The sequence below is a fragment of the Lucilia cuprina genome, chromosome 3, assembly GCF_022045245.1.
Source record: "Lucilia cuprina isolate Lc7/37 chromosome 3, ASM2204524v1, whole genome shotgun sequence".
Taxonomy (NCBI): domain Eukaryota; kingdom Metazoa; phylum Arthropoda; class Insecta; order Diptera; family Calliphoridae; genus Lucilia; species Lucilia cuprina.
In genome coordinates, this window is record NC_060951.1 from 60,623,639 (window position 1) to 60,649,808 (window position 26,170).

Sequence of the window (26,170 nt, forward strand, 5' to 3'; positions counted from 1 at the left end):
TTTTCGACTTTTTTTCGAATTTTTCCCACTTTTTTGACTTTTTCCGACTTATAGACTATTTTCGACCTTTTCCGACTTTTTCCAACTTTTTTTGACTGTGACGTCAAACCAAAAAACAAAATGAAATGCAAACTTTCAAAGTTGCCAGTTGACTTCGACTTTTTTCGACAAAAAGTTGATTGTTCGATTATTCGAAAGTCGATTTATAGAACCCTAGTCAAAACATTATACCGCTTTAGTGATTGTAACATGCAGCACACAAACTCTACTAATTCTGTTTCTACAGCCGCATAAACGTAGAACTAGTGGTACATTTTCCATAGGAACATCAATACCATATTTTATCTCTATACAATCGAGGCCAACCTAATATGATACCTACTAATGATACCTATATATGTAAGTATGTATGCACAATAAATATATGTATTTATGTATATTAGTTTCTTAATTTTTACTAACAATAATGTTCTATAATAAAAATGCAAATTATAACCAAAGTTGCTAAAGTTATAATTTTATATATTTTGTGTGTTTTTTTAAGAATTTTGTTATTTTTAACTAATTTTTTCAATAATTTTAGCAACTTGGTTAAAAATGTACACAGTGTTCTGCCATAAAGTTGCCATAGGTAAATAATTAACGCTAAAAATCACAATATGTTTTTTTTTTCTATAAAAATTTGAATAAAACTTCCGTTATCCGGTTTAATTCGTTTATATTATTCGTTCGTTTGTTTCGAGAGTGTGTGTGTGAGTTTGTGCATTTTTTTGCACTATATTTAAACATGTGTTGCTAATGCTCCTTTCTTAGCCGCATTACCATTTGATGGTAGTATAAATTGGCCCGATGGACTTTGTGCTGTTGTTGCATTTGAGGAGTTTACCATACCAGAGGGTGTACCCACGGTAGGCTGCTGCAGCGGTGTAGCCGCTAATGTATTACTACTGGAGGTGAGATTTGAACTGCTACCACTTACACTAGCCGGACCATTGGTACCAGTAATTATGCTATTGGCGTTGCCGAAGTTTTTTAGACTTCCCATGACTCCATTGCCCATGAGATTGCCATGATTACGGGGTGCGTGATAAGGCGGTGGTGCTGGTGTTGCCGCCGGATTGGCTGTACTTGGTGGCGGCAGAGGTGGGAGTATGGAGGAATTGGTGCGCAGATAAGGATTACCATAAATGGCACTAAAACGACTATCAATGCCGTTTTGTAATAGTGGTTGGCCTAGAAAAGAATAGTAGGATAGAAAATTAATAAATGTTTTTAAATTTAAATAATTACATTTTAAAAACTTGATTTAATAAAAAAAATATTAAATATTTTAAATTCTGATACTAAGTAAGAACAAGTTTTTAAATTCGAAAGTTGATAACGATGTTTACCTAAAAATCCATTATTCATAGATTGTTGCTGTTGCATATCGGCACGATTTCGGGGTAAACTCATATTACCCGTTGTGCTAGCAGGATTCGAATAGTGTGGCAAAGTAGCCGAACTAATCGTAGTTGAATTACTCTTCGATACAGAACTCATAGAATTTTTATTATCATTAGGAGGACTGTAATCTAAAGCGTATTCAAAATAAGGAGCATAACCATTAACCGACTCCTTGTAGTCTTGATTTTTAATATTTTTTATATTACACGATCTATTATAGCGATCACCAAAGTCACCAGAAAATCTATGAAAAGAGAGCACATTTATTTTAACACTATAACGGAAAATTTAACGGTAATTTTGCTAACCTTTCATCCAATTTAACGGGACCTGCTAGGGGTACTCCCAAGGTGGCACCCTTCATTTGTACATCAGGCATGGGAGAATGCGTTAGATTTATGGCTAAACCATCAGAGGTGGACTCAGAATATTCAGCTGCTTCATAGGCTTTGGCACGCATTTCATGTTTGAGATCGCTTAATTTGTCACCGCCGCGTGAAGCTTCCGGTATAACATCAGCGGGCATGGGCTTCTTCTTGCTACGTTTCATATACACAATCACGAGCATCACAACCATAAGGATAATGGCCACCGAGGACATAGAGCCCATGACCACTAAAAGGACGGGTACCGAACCAGCTGCAGAAATTTAATAAAGTTTTATTTTATTTTCAAAAAAAAAAAGAAAGAAATCTTCAACAACTTACGTTCTGGTATTAAAGTAATTAACAATGAATCACTTCCATATGAATTTACAACTGTACAATTATATTTGCCAAAATGATTGGAACGACTTTCCTTGATTATCAGTGCCGCCCTGACGCCCTCAGGCAAATGATGTTCTTCGAATATATACAAATCGGGATCGGCAGTAGACATATTTATAATTTTGCCTTCATAAGACCATAAAATCTTTTCAGCTTTGGGTATGCTAAAGGCTAAACAATCAATTTTGGCACGATTACCAACGGCTCCAAATTGCACCTTGTGCGATGTTATAATGGGAGCCCTTTTAACATAAATTGTGGCCTCGGCACCGATTTCGGGAAAACCCTCCACTACGGCTTTGCAATAATAACGTCCTGCTGTATCGGCAGTAACTTTTAATGTTAGATTAGCGGTGGTGGCTACAACACGATCAGAATTTTCATTAATCCATTCTATTTCGGGTGTAGGATTGCCATCAACATCACAACGCATGGTAACGCTTGTCCCCAAATCTGCCTCTACGGAAGAGGGTCTTTGGCGAAAAATTGGACCATCTTTAAGGGAAATAAAGAGAAAGTGTTAAAATATTATTTTGTAGATAATTTCCAAAACACTTACAACTTATATCCAATGTTTCACTTTCTTCACTTTTACCCACAGCATTGACCACTTCACATTTAACGATGGCATCGTGATATTGTCGTGAAACATTATGTATTACCATTTTAGTGGTATAATCTCCTGTGACCAGTTCATCGTTGATAAACCAACGATAGGTTTGAACAGCCGGATTAGCATCAGCTTGACAAGAGAGAATAACCTCAGCTCCTTCGGGAATGCGACCGCCTGCCAAAGCACCGCCCACCACCGACACCGTTACCTTGGGCGCATATTTTACTTCCAATAGGATTTTAGCTGATCTATACGTACGATCAGCGGTATTTTGAGCCTGACATGTAAAAGTGGTATTATGATGTTCTTTCTTGGGTGTCAATTTCAATATGGATTTGGCTGTTATACGACGACTGTCCGCCAAAGGTTCTTTAACATATTCAATGCCTTTCGTTAGGACATTGCCTAAGCCATCGATCCAGGTGATCTGTAAGAGGATAAGTTAGATATTTTTAAATTTTTAACTATTTTAAATTAATTTTACTTTATTTTTAGAAATTTTTAGTACAGAATTACATTTTAGAATAAAAATCAAATGTTTTGTGCTAAAATGTTTATCAAAATAAAACTTTAGTACAAGATTACACCTATATCTCGGCTAAATCTCGAAAGCTTATTTCAATTTAAATACGTATTTCTTTTGAACTTACCTCTGCCGCTGGCTTTCCACCCACCGAATCACATTCCAGCTCAATTTCACGATCTTCAGTTGTTACCAAATGATCTCCTTGCAAAATTTTGGGAGCCTCAGGTGGTACTAAAACAGTTAGTTTGGCAAATCTCGACCTAATGCCAGCTTCACCATTAGGACCAGGACCCACTTGGCACTGATAACGGGCATCATCATCCAACATAACGGGAAAAACATCTAAAGAAAAATCACCTTCTTCATCACTGCCCACCATAGAGTAACGTTCAAAACCACTTAAATTACGATGTTGACCCAAACCGAAATCATCTTTTGTCCACTGTAGAGCTCCAATCTTTTTCATAACTCTACAGGGTAGAGTTACTCGTGAACCAACTACCGCTGTTTGATCTTGTGGTTCCATGGCGAAATGTTGACCTTCGGAGGTGGTTTTTAGATTATCCTCATTATTGCTGAAATGTATATTCGAATTCTTTTTCGTTTTAACTTTTGCCGTCACCTCAAGTGCCTGCAGGCTGACCAAAAGGAAACATATTACGAGTAGATTAGATAAAGGAATGTTTTTTCTTAAACTAGCAGCTGGTGAGGGCAATGATAATAAAGTTGCTAAAGAACATAATTTGTTTTGATTACGTTGGCGTTGTGGGCTGGGCCTTGACAGGAGTGTTGTTGTAGTTTTCGAGGGCATATTACAAGTGTTTTGTGTTTTTTTATGGTCTCAACTTACTGTCAGGATGAAAACGCCTAAAATGATAAAGAAAACATAAAATATTAAGATTAGCAATGCTACACTTTAAAAAAAGGTTAATATTAAAACATGCAATAGCAATAATTTACGCCCACACCCTGTGATCACTGATCAGTGATCACTTTATGCTTTAATTTTATTGCTAAAACGTTGCAGTAAATTATTATGGTTTCTCTTTGGCTTGATGTGCTCTCAATTTACTTGCAGGCCGCCCAATAAACTTAATGCGCGTGCGCATTGTTTTGTATCCAATTACTAAAACAAAGTTAACTGTCTGTTAGTTTGTGTATAAAAAATATCTTTGGCTTTTTTCAGATTTTATGAGGCTTTTAAATTTTTGCAGAAAAAAACTGCAGTGTAGTATTTCCTTGAGTGTATAATATTGCAGTAACATGACACATCAAGCTTTAACTTCACACTTTTTAAAATGATGCATCAGACCACCAATCAAGTGGATGGATATTTAGGTTAAAGTTGGGATAAAAAAAGAAATTTTTTTATTTATTAAAAATTAAGGTTAAGCAACCTAAAAAATGGGTTTTGAAAAGTTAAAGTTGTGATTTTTTAAGATTTTTTAAGTGGTATGTAGTGGTTTGCTCTTAAAAAAGGTGTCAAGCTTTTAAAGGATTAATTATTGATGGAAAAAGGAAAATTTTCTTAATGTTTTGTACTGATTTGAGTATAACAATTTACAAATTTTTGGGTTTTTTTCTCAAAACAATCTTTACAAGAGCTCTGGGAATGAAGCTTTGAGCATGTGTTTTGATATCAAATTAATAATCAGATTAGTTAATCCTAAATAAATTTAATCTGATGTTAATCCCCTTTGATGTTTTTTAATACAAGATTAAACTTTGTAGTGTTGCCATACAAAACAACAGAAAAAGTCACCATTTGCTCTCAAAACAATGCATGTTATATACAGATGAAGACAATTCTAAGAGCAGGTTTTTGAGTTGGCAACCAAATATCAATTAATAATCAGATTAGTTAATCTTAAAATAAATTTATTTTGATGTTTTTGCGTACAAGATTTAAGTTCGCAGAGTTGCCATACAAAGTAGCAGAAAAAGTCACTGTTTGTTATCAAAACAATGCATGTGGAAAAGTATTTTAAAGTTTCTATCATTTATACTAATTAATAAATCAAACATGTTAATGTTTATTAATTTGTTTGTATCAGCTGTTTGCACTTTTACATTTCTTGCTCAAGTTTAAACCGCCTTCATTGGGCGCTTAAACTAGCAACTAATAACGATTAATTTTAATTTAATCGCTAATCATACACCTAAAGATTGGCGCTAAATTATAAAGAGGATATTAAATTATAAGAGGATATAAAAGATTTTGATCTTTTAAAGTCAATATTACTTTTGTGTTTTAATTCTGATTTGTTTAATGAGATTATTAAGCTGCATGAGATTTTCAATTCAATTGCTATTGTTGAAAGGATTTCATAAGATTTTACAAAAGCTAAAATTACCTTAATATTCTATTTCTAAATAAAATTTATACAAAATCTCATATAAATGACAATATACCTACTCATGCGTTTACGTTAACCCAGCGAACATAATGAATGACAAATGTTTTAAAAGAATTCTTAAAATTTAATTAAATTAAAACTTCTTAAAATTTTGAAGTTATTTTAAAAATTAATATTTTAAATTGACATTTTTCAATTTTAACTTAAAACCAGCATGTTTGCTGGACATATGATACATATGTAAGTATTCAACTTATATTTGAATGTGTTTTTATTTATTCAATTATACGAACATACAACAAAATCTACAATTCATAGGTGTATAAAAGTGAAGAGTATGTTTAAATGTATATATTAAATTAGTAGATGAGAGTATATTTGAATATGAAGGTAGTTTACGCGTGTTTTTGTTGAGTATGTTAAGGTAATTGTCTGTGTGCGTGTTGACTAAATTTTTACCGTATTAATGTAAATAATGTAAAGTTTATATAAAGGCCATTAACACATTAGCGAGACAGTAGAATATAAGTTATAACCCAAAAATATGAATGATGCCAATTCTTAGTCAACAGTTATCCCCATCCACCACCAAAAGCGAACAAACCACACCATACCACATACATGCCACAACGGCGTCATACCACAAAATGGAATACCATCATTGTATAAACAATATGACATACATTTTAAGATACTCATCATAAACATTTATTTAATTTAAAAAAAACGTACTACTAACAACTATTATATACACTTACATATGAGTAACATTTACATATCCTTAATAAAGCAAAACTTACACACACCTTTGCATTCTTTTGTGATTTTTAACTTGAAAGGTTTTTTTTCTACTTTTTTTATTTGCAAAAATATGTAAATATGTCATTGAGTGAGTGTACTATGGGTGGGTGTGTAGGTAAATATAATTCACTTTAGATTTTTATGTTTTTTTTTTTTATTATGTGTGTATACAGTTTTATATTATTTCTTTCTACTAATTAGGATCTGTGTAAATATGTTTTGAAATGGTATCAAACATGTATGTAGCATGCAGTAGGATGATCCACTTGATAACACTGATATTAAAGTTTTTAATTAATATGGTAATATTCTAATGTTATTGTCTTTTTCTGGATCAGCAACACTATTTAGCGATCTACACCAATTTTTATTCAGAATAGGCCGGACTATTTTCCTTAAACTTTTAATAAAATAATTACTTGATTTCGAACCGAGTAGCCATTGGACTAGTTAATAAAGTAGTTTTTCGACTAGTTAATAGATTAGTTCATGTTTAGTATATTATCTGGTCCATAGTTTAGTCCAAAGTCAAGACCATTAAAAAGTCCATACTTAGACTTGTCCTTAGACTAGTCTATAGAATGTCTAGGCAATAGTCTAGTCCATAAAAAGTTTATTGATAATAGCTAATCCATAGTCTAGTCAATAGATGAGTCCATAGATTTGTGCATATATGCTTCCATAGTCAGTCTGACCAATAATATAATTCGCTCTTAGACTCTTCACAAGTTTACTGATTTTGTAATAGATTAGTCCAAAGTCTTGCCGACACATTAGTCCATTGAATGGTCTCTAGGCTGTTGGCTAGTTCATAGACTGTCCACTAGTAGATTCAATAGTCTATAGACTACTCTATAGACTATTTTATAGACTATACCATAGGCTACTCAACAGACTAGTCCATAGATTTGTTTAAAGATTTGACCACATACTAGTCCATAATTGAATTATATTCAATGGACTACTTAATCCGTTAATTGGTCAATAGACTAGTCAAAAGAATTAGAATAGTTCATTAACTAGATCATAGACAAATCGATATACTTAATTACCCAATAGATTGGTCCTTTCACTAGTCCAATAATTAGTCCCTAGATCAATCCATTCAAACTAGTCAATCAACAAATCCATAGAAAAGTCAATGACATAGTCTGTCCCTTCTAAGTACTTTATTACTATTAATCTTGAAAAAGTGTCCTCCTAGATAAAATAATAAGATCCATTCACACAAAGTTCCTATCAGGAAGAAACCCTCTTGGGAGTAATTATAATTTCCCTTTTCAATATCAACATTTGTTTTTTTTTTTTTGAGGGGCAAACCTTTTATATGTGTAAAAACAAAATAATTCCACGACCTTTTTAATAAAGCGTACAATTTAAAAAGGACTTTTAAATATAGAATATATATACACATACATTTCATTCCACATACATATACAATTTTTATAATTTATGCGTTTCATTTATCTACAAACTCATACATGCAATTCAAAACTCATGCAAAAAAGCAGAATTTTAAAATGATTATTTCTTCAACTGTAAGAAAAAAATGTGGTATTTTTTAAATTTTGTATTCATATTACTCCATTTTTTTCAAATTAATATATAAGAATTTATTATTGAGCAGAGAGATCAAAATTTTGAGTCAAAGCACATTAATGTAAAATATCTTGTATGGGTGAGAGAGAGAGAGAGAGGGAGAGACATTTAAAAGATTTACCATCATTATTCTCAAAATATTTAAAAATTAATTTTAATTTTTATAAAAAATTTTCCTTTGCATGTAATACGAAATTATTTTCCTTTTAGGGTGTTTCCAATTAAAATATACTTTGATTTTGTTTAAAATGAAAATGCTTCAATTATTAAAATATTTTCCACTTAATTACGAAAATTATTTTCCCGCTCAAATAATTTCACCTCTAACATTTTAGTTTGTGTAATTTGTTTAACAAAAATAATATGTACTTTTTAAGGTATTTCTTATCTAAATGTCATAGTACGTTCGTACGTATATAATTATAATGAATGTCAAGAATAATAATAATATTTTATTGATAATTATACATATTTAATGTTGTCATGTCTTTAGGTGACGAAGAAGAGAAAACAAATTTTGAAATTCAAAAGGACAAAAGAATAATTAATAATTAAAATGTGTTTTTAATATAAAAAATTTAAATAAATTATAGAAAATGTAAAAAGAGCGAATTTGAAGTAAAATCCAATAGCTGAAGATGTAGAAACTAAAATGTATACGTTATCCAGATACTCTACACAGAGGGAAATAAGATGTTTTGAATTTATACACGACTGGTACTTAATTGACATCAAAGTGTTTAAATTCTATACAATTTCGGTGCAAAATCAAGAGCTTTGAAAAAAAATTTAATATAAACTTAAAATTTCTAACATTTTTTTAAGTTTTATATATTTTGCCAGATTCTACCCACCAGATTCTAAACAATGATATTACATAAAAACAAATTTGAATCATTTATTAAGTTTTCATTTCTTGTTTTTTTTGTGAACTGAAATAATAAATGAAATTTTTCAAATGTTTTTGTTCACTCAAATAAATGAAAATAGAAAAAATGTCTCTTAGGAATTCATAGATTAAAATCCATGATTTTTAAGGTATGCAGGCATATATACAATTCAACATACACTCAAAGACCAGCACACAAAATTTCCTATAATTTCTATTATATAATTGTCTAATTCACAATCGATGTTGTATTGTTGTAAGGTTGTAAGTCATAAAAAATAGCAAATTAAAATTTTTGAAACAAAAACAAATCAATTATAAAAAAAAAATTATGACATACTACGATACAACCGTACAACACCTATTGTGAATTGGTCAAATGATTTTCATTAAATTTTAATTTGAACAAAATATTAAAAAAAAATTTAAAACGTAAAAAATGTAATTTCAAATTTTTGTAATTTAAAAGAAGCAAGTTTGCTGGGTAAACCCAAATGTGGGTGTATAAATATAACGCACAGGTATTCTTTTAAATCATATAAATATATATATGATTTTAATTTCAACTTGTATGAGAGGATACACACATATAGTACATACCTACAAACATATAAACAAACCTACAATATATACCCAGTAGTTCGACAAAGAGTCAAATCATCCGAAAAAGACAAGGATTTCCATTAACATCTAATCACCTGTTTGGCTCACAAATATACTCATCGTAAACAAGAGTAAAGACAATCTTCGCTTTAGTGCCCCCTTTGAAAGCGAGAGGGAGTGGACACTTGAAAAACAAATTTAAGCTTTTTGCTCTCCCTTCGTTATCTATGAGATGACAATTGGCTTCCTTATATGACAACCATATGTTAAAATAGCTAGTCAACTGGACGCTCAGTAGCTAGGAGTGACCCTAAATGGTAGGTTAAATAGGTAGTTTGGGACTGTCCGACCGAATTGCTGGGATATAGAATTTTACACACAAAGACTAGCACAAGTGTATATTTACCCACACAAACTTGACCTCAGTATACAATAATATAATACAATACAAGTATGTGTGTATTTTTTCTATTTAATACACACATAAATGAAAATGTTTTTATATATAAATAAATATATATTTTTATACTATACTAACAAACTAAAGAATGTTGATATTTTAAATGACCTTGAAATATTGTTGAATATCCTTCCAAAAAAACAAAAAAGAATGCCACCTCATTTGTACGTGTATTTCTATTTTGTTTACAAACCTCTTTATAGTTACTGTGGTTTATTTAACGATTTTTACTGCATTTATAGAAATTTTACAAATTGTTCCTGTTGAAAACTACTGTCTAATATGACTGGTTGACTGACGTTTCAAGAATCATCATCATGAACATCATCATCACCAACACTATCATCAACACTTTTAATAACATAACTATTAAAAAAGTGTATTTTTTAAACAATTACTTTTTTCTATGACATATTTTTTAAGGTATTTAATCAGCACTATGGGTTGATTTTTTTAAAAAGAGAAATTTTCGAAAAAAAAAATAATAAATTTTATAGAACATTTTTTTATTAAAATGAGTGAAAATTAATTTTAATTCTTTTAAGCAAAATTTGCTCTAAACAGAGAATTTAATCGAAAATGTTATATAAAGGAAAAGAAGACTGAAAAAATATCGTTTAATCGAACAGGATTTTACCGCGAAATACCCGGGGAATTATTCTATACTTTAAATTATCATGGAAACTCAACATCCAGGACAGATTCAAGAAGGTAACGGTTGCATACTATACCAGTCGTAAGATGTTTGGAATGAAATGGGGACTTAGTCCTAACATAGTTAAATGGATGTACACAGCTATAGTATGTCCTATTCTTATATATAAATCTCTTGTATGGTAAACCTCAACTAAGAAAAAAATTGTTTAGATTTGTTATACAATATTCGGAAGTCAGCATGCATTAGTAAAACAGGTACCCTTACAACTTATCCTTCAGAAGGTATGAACACTATATTACACATAATACATATAGCATAATATGGCCATATCTGCTTGTAGCGCAGCGGGGCTTAAGTCAGCTGGAATTTGGAAATCAAGAACATATAGATACGCTAAGATATTAAGCCAATAACCTTCAATCTTGAATCAACCATCCAATTATATTACTCCACACACGGATTTTGATAATGTTTTCAATGTCAGAGTATCTGCCAGGAGAGAGTGGTGTAGGGGTACCTACCGAGCGAATATACCACTAGAATCTTGGTATTGGTTCTGGTGTCTTCTGTAATGAAGTCGGGCTATGTATATCTCACCGTCATCCTAACAACTGCAGTGTCTAATCTTGGTGAGATATCTGGATCTAAGCTTAATGATATCCTGAAATTTCTCACTGCTGAAGGCTTTATCTATCTGGTCTGATCTGGTCAAAACGGAGTCTTTTCGCGAGCAGTAAACTACCACGTTAAACAACCAACCAACCATAAAAGAATAAGAAGAAAAATAATTTTAACATTTCCCATAAAAGAGGATTTGTTCGTAATTTTCTATCAAAAAGAATTTGTTCATAAAATTTCTATAAAAAGTGAATTCTATAAGACAGAGAATTTGTTCCTAATTTTTTTTATAAAAAAGTTTGTATTCTTAAATAAGAGAATTCGTTCGCGAATTTTCACAAAACAAAGAGTTTGATCGAAAATTGTAAAAAAAGTGTTGGTCGAAAAAAATATATAAAAATAGCATTTGATCGAAAAATTTTTATTTAAACAGACTTAGACCGAACATTTTTTCTAAACTATAGAATGTAATTTATTTGAATTTTTTTCTATAAAATGAGATTTTTCACACAAAATATGATTAGTTCACCATTTGTAAGAAGGACATTTTTCGCATTTTTTTATAAAAAAAGAGAAAATTTTCGAAAATTTTCTATAAAACAAAAAAAAAAATGTTTTTATTAAAGGAGAAAATTTGAAGTGAACCTATTAAAAGATAAGTTTTTTATTTAAACTTTCTTTAAAAAATTTTAAATTTTCAAAACTAAAAATATTTTTTTGCCAAAATGTTTAATCCATTTCGAAATGATAAAGTAATAGCAAAAATAAACCTCATGCCTAATTGAAATTATACAAACATAAATATGTATGTACAAAGAAAATTGCCAAAATTTTGCTGAATCCTTTTTTAAAATATTTATTAAAAATATACATTTTCTGGCGCTAAAAAAAACAAAAAAAAAAATGTTTTTATTAAAGGAGAAAATTTGAAGTGAACCTATTAAAAGATAAGTTTTTTATTTAAACTTTCTTTAAAAAATTTTAAATTTTCAAAACTAAAAATATTTTTTTGCCAAAATGTTTAATCCATTTCGAAATGATAAAGTAATAGCAAAAATAAACCTCATGCCTAATTGAAATTATACAAACATAAATATGTATGTACAAAGAAAATTGCCAAAATTTTGCTGAATCCTTTTTTAAAATATTTATTAAAAATATACATTTTCTGGCGCTAAAAGTGTAAGTAAGTACTGGTGGATTTTTATTTCACTTAAATATATTCTACTTCAGCATTTGTTGGTTGTTTGTGTGTGTATGTGTTTAAAGGATTTTTGTGTTGTTGGTAAAAGGGATAAATTGAAATGTTTATAAAGTTGTTTTGTATATGAAATTATTTTCACTTGTTTACAACACCTGGATTTAAAAGTTTTTCTTTTATTTTTTTGTTTGCTTGCAGTTAAAAGAGAAACAGAAAGCTGAGAAAAAAACTTAAATAAATTTATTTATAATCATTGTACTATTTCAGATATAAAAGGATTTCAGTAACTATTTTACTTTATGACTTAAATTACTTGACATTGTGTGAAAATAAAACAATATACGAGGATATTATTAAAATTAATGAAATTTTTAAAAAGAAATGTTAATAGTTTTAAGAACTTTTTCTGCTAGTCTTATACTAAGTAGAAGATTTCCTAATAAAATAGTAGTGTACAATTGTGTATTAATATATTAATTTATTTTTTAAAGTATTATTTTGTAAATTTTAAATATTTTATGTAATTTTATACGAATTCGTTACACTGTTCTTGCTTGTTTTTCTGTCTTTTGGCAAAATGCCATACCGCGTTTTAAAATGTTAAAATAAGAGGAAACCAATAAATGTACATGTATGTGGTCACTATTGTGTACGTGTACGCTCTTTCATATTCTCTTACACACCAATACTAAATTTTTTACACTTGAAAAAAAACATGTTTACGAATTGACATATTTTCAGCTTTCATTATAAAGTAACTTCAAGAAATTTAACAATATTATGGTTATATTTAGTTGTAGAAACTATATATTTTTACAGCACAATCATATTAACTACGACAGTAATTTGCTAAAGATAATAATAACATAGTTGCGACAATTAGTTATATGATTATATCAATCATAATATTGTTTAATTACTTGTAATCATGTTAGCATGATCGTTATAAACTTATCTAACCAAATTTTTTTTCTCAATGTTTCTAAGTGAGCTAAAATGATGGCAATCCAATGCCTTTTTTTACAATTTTTATACAATATTTTGCGCGCAAATTTTTTCTCAAAACCATGAACAAAATTATAAAAACAAAATATAAAAAATATTGGCATTTTGGCTGGTCCTTCGTTCCGACAGTTGAGTCGTTCGTCCCTTAGTTTTGCTTGTTGTTTGGTCATGTTTTTATTTTTTTTTGGTCAGACAACAAACGTCAAGCCAACTTTGTTTGATACAAAAGCTAAGCAAAATAAGTTAAGTGTAACTGCTAGCGGACTTATGTTTGTTGCGGATGTAGTTTTTTTTTTCGTTTGTTCTAGAAACATTACAAATACTATATACAATTACTGCACAAACATATACATACACTCCCATATTTTTGGCATGGATACACACTCCTTGATAGTAAACAGAGTCAAGTGTAACAAGACTAGTTAGCGGTTGACCCCAAACGCATTCCATGAATAACATACATACTTGCATATATAGTACATACATACATGTGAAAAAAATAACAGAACCTACACGCCCTAGTATCCTTGCTCCATAAACTAAGGGAGTATTTTATTTATTTAAATACAAAATTTATTTTTTTTTTACTATATATTCGTGTTAGTATTTACAAACATAAACACATACTAACATATGTATATTGTAAATATATATGTATGTATGCATTCACTTAAACATTTAACGTGTATTTTACATTGTATGAATTCATATTATTTGGGTGATTAAAAAGGACATTTACTAGTTCGCGATATAAACGTTTCTTTGTTGTTGTTGTTGTTGCTGTTGTTTTGCTTTTATTTTATTATGGCCGTACGTTAAAGTTAAATCATTAAATTTTTAATTGTTGCTTTAAACAGCAGGCTATAATTTGTGGAAAATAATTTTTAGTTTTTTAACAAGAAAGTTGTTTTTTTTGTATTAAGTAAAAGAAAGCATGTCATCGTTCATATATACAAACATATGTATTTGTATATAAGAAACAAAAATATGATTAATCAGGCAGAGTTTTAGAAATGACCTCTTCAATATCGTTTCGATTATTTTCTAAAGAGAAAGCTTACGTTTGAAAGCTATAGAGCTTATTGGAGTGTTATTTGCCTATCTCTGATTTAGAAAGTTGAGCAATGAGCTCACTCAGAGAGAGAGAGAGAGAGAGAGAGAGCTTAATTCGAAAGCTATAGAGCTAAGAAACGCAGTGAGATCTCAAATGATCTCTCTTGTACTCTTTTTTTCACATCTACTTTGCCTATTCCTAATTTAGAGAGTTGGGCATTGTGCTCTCTTCTTATGTCTGTGATAAAATTTTTCATGAAAAGAAAATTTGTTTGAAATTTTTACGAAAAGAGTAAAGTAAAAATATTAAATATTAAAATAAAAATATTAAAAAAATTGTCAAAACATTTTCATCAAAAAGAGAAAGAGATTTTTTTCTAAAATTTTCTATATAAAAGAGAATTTTTTCGAAATGTTAATTTCTTTAAATTTTTTCTAAAAATAAGAATTTTTTCAAAGATTTTTCTATAAAAAAAGAAATTTAATGATTTTTTTTATTAAAAGAGAAATTATACAATATTTTTTTTTAAAAAAATTAGAAAAAAGATTTTTTCGAAAATTTTGTAAAAATTTTGTAAAAATTTCGAATATATGTTTGAATTACATTTTTCTTACTTAGGAAAAAATTCATGACATGTTTGTAGTTATCAGTATAAAGTAGCTATAAGAAATTTAAAAATATTATGGTCACTACAAGTATATTTCTGGTGCAAGAAAATATGTAAGTATATATTTTTACCTACACAATCAAACAAAACATTGTGGCAAATATAAGCTAGAATAGTCATTTGCCACTATTATCATAATAGTTGCGAAAACAAGTAATATGATTACACCAATCATACTTTAATTACTTGTCACCTTTTTAGTATAATTTTTATAAACTATTCTAATCATTATATTTTTCTTAATGTGTATGTATAAGTGAGCTATAAAAGTATCTGTTTGAAAATATTCTATAGAATAGAAAAATTTTCTAAACATTTTCTATAACAAAAATTTTTTTAAAATTTTCTAAAAAAGAGAATTCGTTCAAAAATTTCCCTTTAATGTACATTTTTCAAAAAAGAGTTATTATAGAAGTGATGTGTTTGATAAAAAGGGATAAAAATGACTATAAATACAGTTTTAACTTCCTTCTTTTTAAAACAAATATCATGTCTAGTGTTTAACTAAGTTTAATTTAAAGCAACAATTCTTCTAAATAAACTTTATAAAATGGATATAAAAAGGAAATAAGTTTCAACTAAACAAATACATATGTTTTATAAGGATATTGGGCTAAGTATGTATGAGAATAGTACATGTATGTATGTGGGTAAAAAATGTGTATTTTTTTTAAATATATTTGCGCTATATTTTTCTATATACATATGTTTGTTTTTTTTTCCACAAAGACCATAATTTATTACGCCAAACATATGAATGTATGTACGTACATATGTAAAGTATATACATACTTTACTAAATGTAACAACTACAATTTCTATACTTTTGTTATATTGTAATATCTAATGTAAAATTGTAAGTTTATAAGACTACATTGAGTTTCGTTTGGTTGTACAATTTAAGTCTCTTTATAGTCTTATGTCTTTTTGTATGTCTGTCTGTCTGTCTGTCTGTTTGGTGAATGTTATTTGTTACATTTACAATTGTTTACACTTTGTTTGTACAGCTTAAATAGAATTTTGTGAAAATCCACACTTGCTGCCACTAAATCTTCTTCAAAAAGTCGTATTATATTCATTCATTCATACATAGTAGTACAATGATGTTGGTGCGATGATGCCAATGTCGACAACGTCAACAACGCCACTACCAACCACCTACGCTGACGTCAACATTGCGGTAGTCCTTTTGTTTTTCCGTTTAGTCTCGAGGTAAAGCGTAGCGAAAAAAAGGTTTAACAATATTTCTATGTTATTTTTTATGTGTATAGATAGATGTATGTATTTATTTGCAATTTTGTAGTGGCCCAACAGTTTTGCCAGGATCGAATGTATCCTGGTTTTTACTCTATATTTTAAGGTCATTTGGCAAGAATGTATTCTTTGAAATGTAAAGCAGAAGTAAGTCGAAAAATCATTACTTTAGTATCCCTAAATAACTTAGAGAGAACTACAATTAAACTTCTTTTTCTGTAAAGTACATAAGTAAGTAGTTATTTAACTCCGTAGTAGTAATCTAATGTGTAGTCAATAGTCCATTTGTAAAAAAAAGTGAGAAGTTGCTTAACTAATTCTGCAATCTTCAAACTACAGGGCTGTTTTCCAGAGAATTTGTACCATTTATCAGAATATACCTCCGTATAAGTTAACTAGTACACTTATGTGCATTCCTTCAAACATACAGACATGAGTGAGTGAGTAAGTGTGTGACTAATGTTGTAAACAATTTTTGTGTAAGCAAGTGAGTGAAAAGTAGGATATATAGAGGATATAAAGAAGCTTCCTATTGTCAATTTCGAGAACATATGTTTTAATTTATGGCTTTTCTAACGTCAACTGCTGACAGATAATAAAAACTACATAGAAAACAGCTGTATGAACATTATTCCACGAGCAATGGCTGTATGTATGAAACAAACATCAAAACAAACAAACAAATATGTTTATTGAAATACAATACAACTTGTTCTTTATGTATTTTATGTTGTTCATACAATGTATGGTGCAAAGCTACAAGTCTTGAAAGTGGAAAAAAAACCCAAAATCAAATCCTCCAATAATACTACCAGCTAAATAACACACACACAAATACACATTTATACCCACCATTTGTGTTATTTGTTTTTAGAATGTGGGGATTTAACATTCGTTGGGTTTTGTTTTGTTTTTGCTCCTGTTCCAATTTTTTTTCTTTTAGCCGCTGATCCAGCGTCAGAAGAGTCTTAGCTAATGGCCTTATAAAAGCAATTTCGATGCATTAAACCAGAAGACAATGTCTATGTTTTAGAGTTTGTTTAGCTGTGTGTGTGAGTGTGAGGGTACGGTTTGAACAAATTCAATTTAAAACCTTGAAAAACTAATAAACATGTTGTTGTTATTGCTGTCGCAAAACATTGTTTATGTTTGTTAAATGTTTTTTTAAATCTTATTTTTTCATTTTTGTGGCGTTTTGCTTCGCTAGTTGTAGTATTGGAATGTATATATAGTTTTATAATGAAAACATGAACCTTATAATTCAAATTGTTTGTGTTAGGTGTGTGTCTAACCATAGAACGATAAAATTGTAAATTATATGAAATCCAAAACCAATTATGAAACAATCATCTCAAAAAATCTGTTCTGTAATATTGGAAAATTTTTTTTATAAAAGAAAATTGTTAAAAATTTTTCTCTTAAGAGAATTTTTTTGAAAATTTTCCATAAAAAGCGAAATTTTTTGAAAATTTTCTATAAAAAGATACATTTTTTAAAAATTTTCAAAAAAAGAAGAATTATTCGAAAGTTTCTTATAAAAAGAAAGAGGAGTTTTTTGAAAATTTCCTGTAAAAAGAAAAATTTTTTGAAAATTTCCTGTAAAAAAATTTTTTTCAAAAATTTTCTAAAAAACAAGAAAATATAAAGAGAAATTTTTCAAAAATTTCCTATAAAAAGAGAAAATTTTCCTATAAAAAGGGAAATTTTTCAAAAATTTTCTATAAAAAAACAAAAATTTTCAAAAATTTCCTATAAAAATGAAATTTTTTAAAAATTTCCTATAAAAGGAGAAAATTCTGAAAAATTTCATTAAAAAGACAAATTTTTCAAAAATTTCCTATAAAAAGAGAAATTTTTCAATAAAAAGAGGAATTTTTCAAAAATGAAAAATGAGAATAGGATTTTTTCGTAAATTTTAAAAATTTCCTATGAAAATAGGAATTTTCGAAAATTTTGTATAAAAAGGGGAATTTTTCGAAAAATTTCTATGAAAAAGGGGAACTTTTTAAAAATATCCTATTAAAAGATATTTTTTTAAAAATGAAAAATGAGAATATGATTTTTTTTCGTAAATTTTAAAAATTTCCTATGAAAATAGAAATTTTTCGAAAATTTTGTATAAAATGGGGAATTTTTCGAAAATTTTCTATGAAAAAGAGGAACTTTTTAAAAATACCCTATTAAAAAAGAAAATTTTTCAAAAAACTCTCCATAAAAAGAGGAATTTTTCAAAAAACTTTCAATAAAAAGGGGTATTTTTCGAAAATTTTCTATAAAAAGAGGAATTTTTCGATAATTTTCAAATTTTTTTTTTCTAGAAAGAGAATTTTTTCGAAAATAAAAATTTTTTTAAAATTTTCTATAAAAGACTTTTCTATATAAAATGAAAATTTTTCTAGAAAACGAATTTTTCGAAAATGTCTTTTATTTATTTAAAAAAAAATAATTTTTCGAAAATGTTCTATAAGAGTTTTTTTTTAATTTTTTATAAAGAGACATGTATTTTAAATTTTCTTTAAAAATTTTTTGTCGATAATTTTATAACAAGTGAAAATTTGAAAAAAGTTCTTAATTTTTTAAACTTATCTTCGAAAATTTTATATAAAAAGTGAAATTTCAAAATTTTCCTTAAGAAGAGAAATTTCTCGAAAATATGTTAAAAAATAAAATTTTCGAAACTTTTTCCATAAAAAATTCTCTTTGTAAAATAAATCTATTAAATTTTCTTCTATCCTTTTATTTCCGCTAAATTGCATTGAAATTACTAATTCCCCTAACCAATTAAAATATTATTGCTGCTGCCACTTTTAAATGGTTTTCTGCATCATAGTTGCAGTTTATGTTTTTTTTTGTATTTTTGCTCATCTTGTTTTGTTGTTTGTAGCAGTAAATTGATGTTGTTCAAATTGTCGATGAATGCTGTAGAGCAAATGTATTTTTTGTAGTTTGTTTGAGATGTTGCTAGCTAGAGTTGCTGTTATTATTGCCATAAACTTCCGGTGTAGAAGGATAATAAACAACAAACAAATAAATATACAAACATATAAACAACAACAAAAATATGACACCCCCAGCAACGAGAGCAATTATTTAGTTGTTGATGTTAAATGTGTCGACAGACAGGCAGACGGATGGAAGGGCAGAGCAACAAACGCGAGAAAGCGAACGGTTAACAAACAAATAACAAGACCTCAACAATAACAACAAACTAACATGTGTAGCTTAAACATATAACCAAGACAACAAAGAAAACAGCCGTTATGCATAAACACAGATCCATACATTATATCTGAAAGTACATATATGTATAGGTCTATGTGTAGGTGTTCTTTTTTTAGGATTTTTGTTATGTTTGAGTAATGCTAGAAGTTTATTGATACTAAAAATCTCACACCCTCGCAAATAGTAAGAAATATATCGTAAAGAAAAGGGAAATAAGCATTAAAGAATAAAATGCAGATAAAACTAAGATATAAAACAAATTGAGCGCGTGGCAGTTGGAGTTACATATACGAGTACACACACCGGAAAAATACACATGTGGCAGAACAATATTTTATTTTCTTTTGTTCAATCTATCTCAATCTTTAAGTAAAACAATAACATGACAGTTAGTATACAAAGAGAAAAAATATGTTGATTGTAACAATTAAATTAAAATTATTTCATTGAATTTAACAAAGTTATGATTAGTGTAATTATATTTCTAGTTGTTGCAATCATACATAATGAATATTTCTTTTAAATGAATATGGCAATAATTACTGAAGGAAAACAAGTTTATGTTTGTAACAAACATATATAGTTAACTTAAGCTAAGTATATAGTTGCAGTAACCATAATATTGTTGTATTTCTTATAGTTATTCTAAAATATTTTGCTGTAAACAAGTAAGTTTTATGTTTTCTCTGCGTGTAACAGTTTCACTCAAGGAAATTTAAAGTTTTTAAATTCAAGCAACAGCATATAAATACTAGTTGTTGATTTTCCGGAGTACATTTTTTCCCCTTTATAAATATCTTATTTTTAGAAAGGAAAGAAAAAATAAAACTGGGGGACTTTAAATCTACAACAATAATAAATAAAAAACTAACATTAAGAAAAATAAAATACTAAACAATAATATACTAAATATTTGCAAATAAACATACACACACATGGATCCTTCCATATGTTGTTGGCAACATTTAGTTATTCAGCCAGAGAATCAGCCAACCATCTAACCAAACGAACAAACTAACCATAGAAGCAGAAACGACACTCAGTCATAGTAAAAGACAGACTTGGAAATCAACAATTTTTGGTATATTTTAAAGAATGTAGAGTTTTGTTGAGAGAACATAATTTCTACTTAAAACCTAAATTAGAGCAAATAAACTAATTTAGACTAGTTTGCCAAAGGTGGTCCTTTATAGAGACCATCTATATACCAAGACTCATATCCCTTTAAGGGGGTCAGCCACAGATCTAATGAACTCAGAAGTTGACAACATTTTTTATTAGAAGTAATATTGTGTTAGATATTATCTTATTTAAGACATAATACTGAGAGGTCAATTAAGAACTAATTTAGATCAAATTTTATAAAATTAGGTATAGAATGTAGTTATGGTTTATTTATTTGCAATTATACTTCAAAATTATGGGATTTGAAGTAGCTTCTGCAGAATAGAATGAAATCTGAAGAAGTTGAAGTTTAATTTTTTAATGGATATTTCCATTCAATCGTATTTAAAAGATAATATAGATTTCTAAAGGTGCCTACTATGTGGTCTAGGTCTAGAATTATAGACCAATATAAATAAATCAGTAAAGACTTAGGTAAATTTTACAATGGTGTTTTGGTTCTTATTTATTTCCAAATTTCATCATAATAACGCTTAACTTTCAGCAGAACTGTTTTTATTAGAGATCGAGTCAGACTTCTAAGGACCTTTTAATATGACTAGTGTTAATTATTGACGAAATCCGCTAAAATAGAATAGAATTTTCTACAATAATTATTGGTCTTATGAATCATATTTATATCACAATAACAATAGTATTATAATAATAAAAGTGTTTTCGAGATTTTTGAAACTTAAATTTCTTTCAAAAATTGGTCTTTTACAGAGCTAAATAACTTGAGTTAAGTTTGCAAGATTTAAAGTATATATCAAAGAAACTTTAGATCAGAGGCCTAGGACAATCATGAACCGATTTCAATTATAACCAATAGGATTTGATTTTATAAAATTTAAAAAAACGAAGCTTAAGCGAATTAATTCTCTAAACAAACTGCAATTTCTAAGTTGATTTCAAAAAGTTTACCAAAAAACGTCTACAATAGAAATATACACATACATACATATGTACATATCTATGTCTCGTATATTTTGTATATATACATATATGTATGTGTACAAAATATGTTTATACTTCTGTTACCACATATGTGTCAATATAAATTTTTCTTTGTGCGTGTAAGTGTATATGTTACTCTGTCAAAGTGTGTACACATTTGAATGACTCCTTGATACAATTCAAATGTACAAATCTATGTATTTGTGTACATTTGTCTATGAATACTTATTTACAACAAATACAGGAAATAAACAAATAAAATTTGTACTTCCTTAACCTTCATACCACCACACTCTTACTCCCCCTTAAAAAAATAAACCACAAATGTACTAACTGTCAACATGTTATTGTAATTGTTGTTGTAGTCGTTTATTTTCGTTTTTTTCTTTAAATAATATAATTTTCTTTTCAAAACATTACAAGAAAATATGATGAAATGTTAGAAGAAGGAGTGTTGTTATATTAAAGAAATTTCAACAAAATTTAATTGAAGGTGTTAAAGAAATTTTTCTATATGAAAGGATTTCAAAGGTTTTAATTTTTTGAACAAGAAAATAATAATAATGAAAAAAGAAGCAATTTTATTATTCAAGGAAATAATAAAAAGCTATTGTTTAGTTTTTTAAGGTAATTATAAAAATTTAAAATCAAGCTTAGCAAAAAAGAAATTCCAAAGAAGAAGAAGAAGAAGTCATATTTATTTAAGTTAAAGGAATATCGAAAGCAAAAATCTTATACTTCATGATTTTTAATATATTTTTTTAATTTGGGCTGTTGTATTCCTTTATCATTACATTAATTGACATCTCTATATTCATAAAAAATTACACATACATACTTACATAAAATATTTTAAGAAATCATAAATGATATTGACGTACCTGTAATAGAAAAATAATATATATTAATTACTAAAAATTAAAAGAAATATATATTTAGAGTTTTTAAGATGTTAAAAATATTATCCATTTTTTAAGCTTAGAAAGTAATTCAGAAAAAAAATCAATATCATTCGGTTATACTCACGGTATAACATTTTAAGTTATTATAAACATTGGGTAACATTGAAGTCAAATACTTGGCACGGTCGCTTATAAATAGGCAGTTATATAAGTACTTACTAATTGTAAATATAGAGTTAAGTTAAGTAGTTTTGTTTTCGAGAAAAAATTACTTAATTTGTTATTAGCTTTTCTGTTTCCCTTATATTCGGGTTAGTTAATTGTATTAATTTAAAGTTAAAAACTTCAAAAATAATAGTATCCCAGCAAAAACTTGCATTGAAAAGTTTCAATACTAAAATTTAGTTATATATACTTGGAGGCATGTACTTGTTACGCTCGCTTACAAATAGGGAGTTATATATTACTTATAAATAAGGAGTTAAGCAAGAAGTTATATTTCTAAGCAAAAGGATAAGTCCACTTCACCTATTATTCGTTTTTTTGTTTGTGTTAAAAACAAAATTCGAAAACAATATGTTAATTTAGTACAAACATAATATGTTATTTGTAAGTCATTAACGCATTCATTCTAAGTAATGCATACATTATGTAGTTGTCATTGAAAAGTAAGTGTATATGTCATTAACATGTTATCATAAACTCTGTAATTGCTTGTACCTACATAACTACTTACTTTTCAAAGATTACTTTTTACAATCAGCATTACTTTTAAGTACTCCTATAATGACTTTCATATCTAATTAGTAAGTATTTTACTTTAAATTTTTGTAAGCAATTTTTTGTTTATAAAACCAAACTACTTTTTCACTCATTTTTTGTAAGTGCTTGTTTAGTAATTTGATAGCGTGGATAAGTGGTAAGTACTTCCCTCCAATGTCTTATGAATAAGTAGTGAAAAGCGGCTTTTATAGCTTTTTAACTCATTACATTTCAAGGTAATGAGTTTGAATTATCTTCAAAATTACGACCTGTAGTTTGAAGGTTTACATGGACGAACAGACAGAAGGACGGACATTGCTAATTCGACTCAGCAAATGATTCTGAGCCGATTGGTCAACTTTAAGGTGGGACTAATATTACTGTGCGTTACAAACATCAGCACAAAAACAATATACCCACCCCACTGAAGTGATGTAGGGTAGGGTACTCTATCCTAGAAGAGTAATCGGTTAGAAGTTGGACATTTAATTTCAAAGTAAAGCGCAAATCTCAAATAACTCTGTCGTGTGAACATGGTACAAGAAAAATATTTTTAAATTAATATAAATTATAAAATTTAAATTGTAAATCTTAATTTTAGTTTAAAATCTACTACGATGACAATAACTAAGTTAAATTTCTGTACTTTAGCTTCCCATTTCGATTGCATCTTAAAAAAATAATAAGGTTTTCTAGATTTTTTTTCCAATTTTTATGTTTTACTTTAATGATGACCTCATAAAATGAATATACTATTATTTAATAAACATATTAAATAAACATAATTTAATGATAAACAATTTCAAATATCACTATGACCCAGAACAATTAAACCTTATTAAACTAAATTTATATTAGAAACATGTATTGCATGTGTACATATATACATACATACATATGTTTGTATGTAATTATTTATATAACTATAGATAATTTAAAAGTAGTATGTACTTAAACTGTATATATTACACTTATTTTTTACAATAGTGTGCTTACTCTGGAATTATATATTTTCCAAAATAAACTTTAAATTAAGGGTCAGTTAGTTTCTATTTTACGTTTCGTAATGAATCAGCTGATTGGTTTTTCGTTAGTATAAACACAATTAGTTTATACGTTTCGTTTCGTAACCAATCAGCTGATTTGTGTTTTTCATAAAAATACCCAAACTTTTAGGTTACTAAAATCCACCAAAATGGTGCATAACTTCCAACCTGATTACGAAAGCATCAATTTTTATATGTTGTGTTAATAAAGGTCATTTATTTGTCAAATTTTGTAAATATTTTTTTAATGTTAATATAAGAAAAGATATTTTAAAATATTCGGTTAAACACTTTTTTTGATTTAATCCATTTTAGCAGTAAATGCCCCTAGGTATGTAATTTAGCATTTTATGTCTTATACATACAGGTGTAAGCATTTGTGTAAAGTAAAACATTTATACATGGAAAAACATTCTCTTGTATTAATATAAATATGTAAATACATATTAGCGAGGGTAAACTTAAAAGTCATGTTAGACCGACGAGAACTGTCAAAATGTTAAATATACAGAGAGATTATAATTTAATAGCTAAAGGAAAATCCTTTAAATTCATGTTTTTAAGGAAGTTAAATATACATACATATGAAGCTTTATTTGCAAATAAGGTAAACTTCATCCAATAAATTGTTTTAAAATTTTTAAAGACACAACTGAGACTTTGATCTATTTTGCAAAGGAATTTGAATTCAAACACTTTTCCAAATTTTAAAGTCCTTTTTAGCTTGACCTCTTTTACACATATCGTAAAAAGACAAACAAATGTAATAAATTTGGTGCATTAAAAAGCTAGTGAACTATTAAACTAAAATAGTAAAACTTTACGGTGATTTTGATCCTTAATGTGCACATATCCTATATGTTTGTCGTTATGTTAGTTGTTATTGCTTTTATTAAAGCTTTATAACAGTTGCATGTAGACAAATGAATATGAAACAATAAGGTAATATATAAAAACCAGGTAAACAAGAAAACTTGAAGATCTGATGCCAATCAAAATAACTTTACGGATCAGAAATAAACAAATTTGCACTGCAACAGATCATGTCAGTCATTTAAAGTAAACAGACTACATTTTTGATTACTTGTAAACAATTAGTAAACCATGTATTCAAATATACAGAAAATTACTGTGGGATACTTTAACTATTTGCCAAACTACTGGGCATTGTTGAAAGAAAATAAAAATAACTACAAAGTATGTTTTTTTATTTCCGTAAATTGGGTGTAGTAGTTTTATAGTTTATTGTTGTTGTTGTTGGATTTTTTTAAACTCCATTGAAAATAAAGGTATAAAGTGCTGCGTCTATTTTTCGTGCAATTAAATCGATATTACGCGAGAACCTGCCTAATTGCGGATGACACGAAATTGTTTACAACACCACAACAACTACAACACAACATGGCAAGCAAGACAGGGTCATACACATAACACTACAATAGGATCAGCTTAAAATAGCAACAATAAAAACCAGAAACAACAAAAACAACACACACACACACATATAACAACAGTCAACACATGTATTAACACGAAATAGAATAAATTCTACAATACAATAGCAAAACACAAGAACAATATGTATGCACAACAATCTGA

The 26,170-nt window shown here is 28.1% G+C and overlaps 1 protein-coding gene across 3 annotated transcripts in view; it reads right to left on the reverse strand.

The window, feature by feature from the left end:
• Positions 1–26,170, reverse strand: part of LOC111686881 (irregular chiasm C-roughest protein) — a 79,998-nt gene continuing 53,828 nt past the window's right edge. For 2 of the 3 annotated variants that reach the window (XM_046947485.1, XM_046947487.1), the window contains 6 exons: positions 3,477–4,219; positions 2,773–3,253; positions 2,154–2,708; positions 1,755–2,085; positions 1,392–1,690; positions 1–1,233 (listed from right to left, as the gene is read on the reverse strand). In XM_046947485.1, the coding sequence (XP_046803441.1) occupies positions 782–1,233; positions 1,392–1,690; positions 1,755–2,085; positions 2,154–2,708; positions 2,773–3,253; positions 3,477–4,163 (2,805 nt within the window). In that variant the 5' untranslated portion in view covers positions 4,164–4,219 and the 3' untranslated portion in view covers positions 1–781. Of the gene's footprint in view, positions 1,234–1,391; positions 1,691–1,754; positions 2,086–2,153; positions 2,709–2,772; positions 3,254–3,476; positions 4,220–22,703; positions 22,743–26,170 lie in introns of all 3 variants that reach the window. The other variant, XM_046947486.1, reaches the window with a different exon arrangement.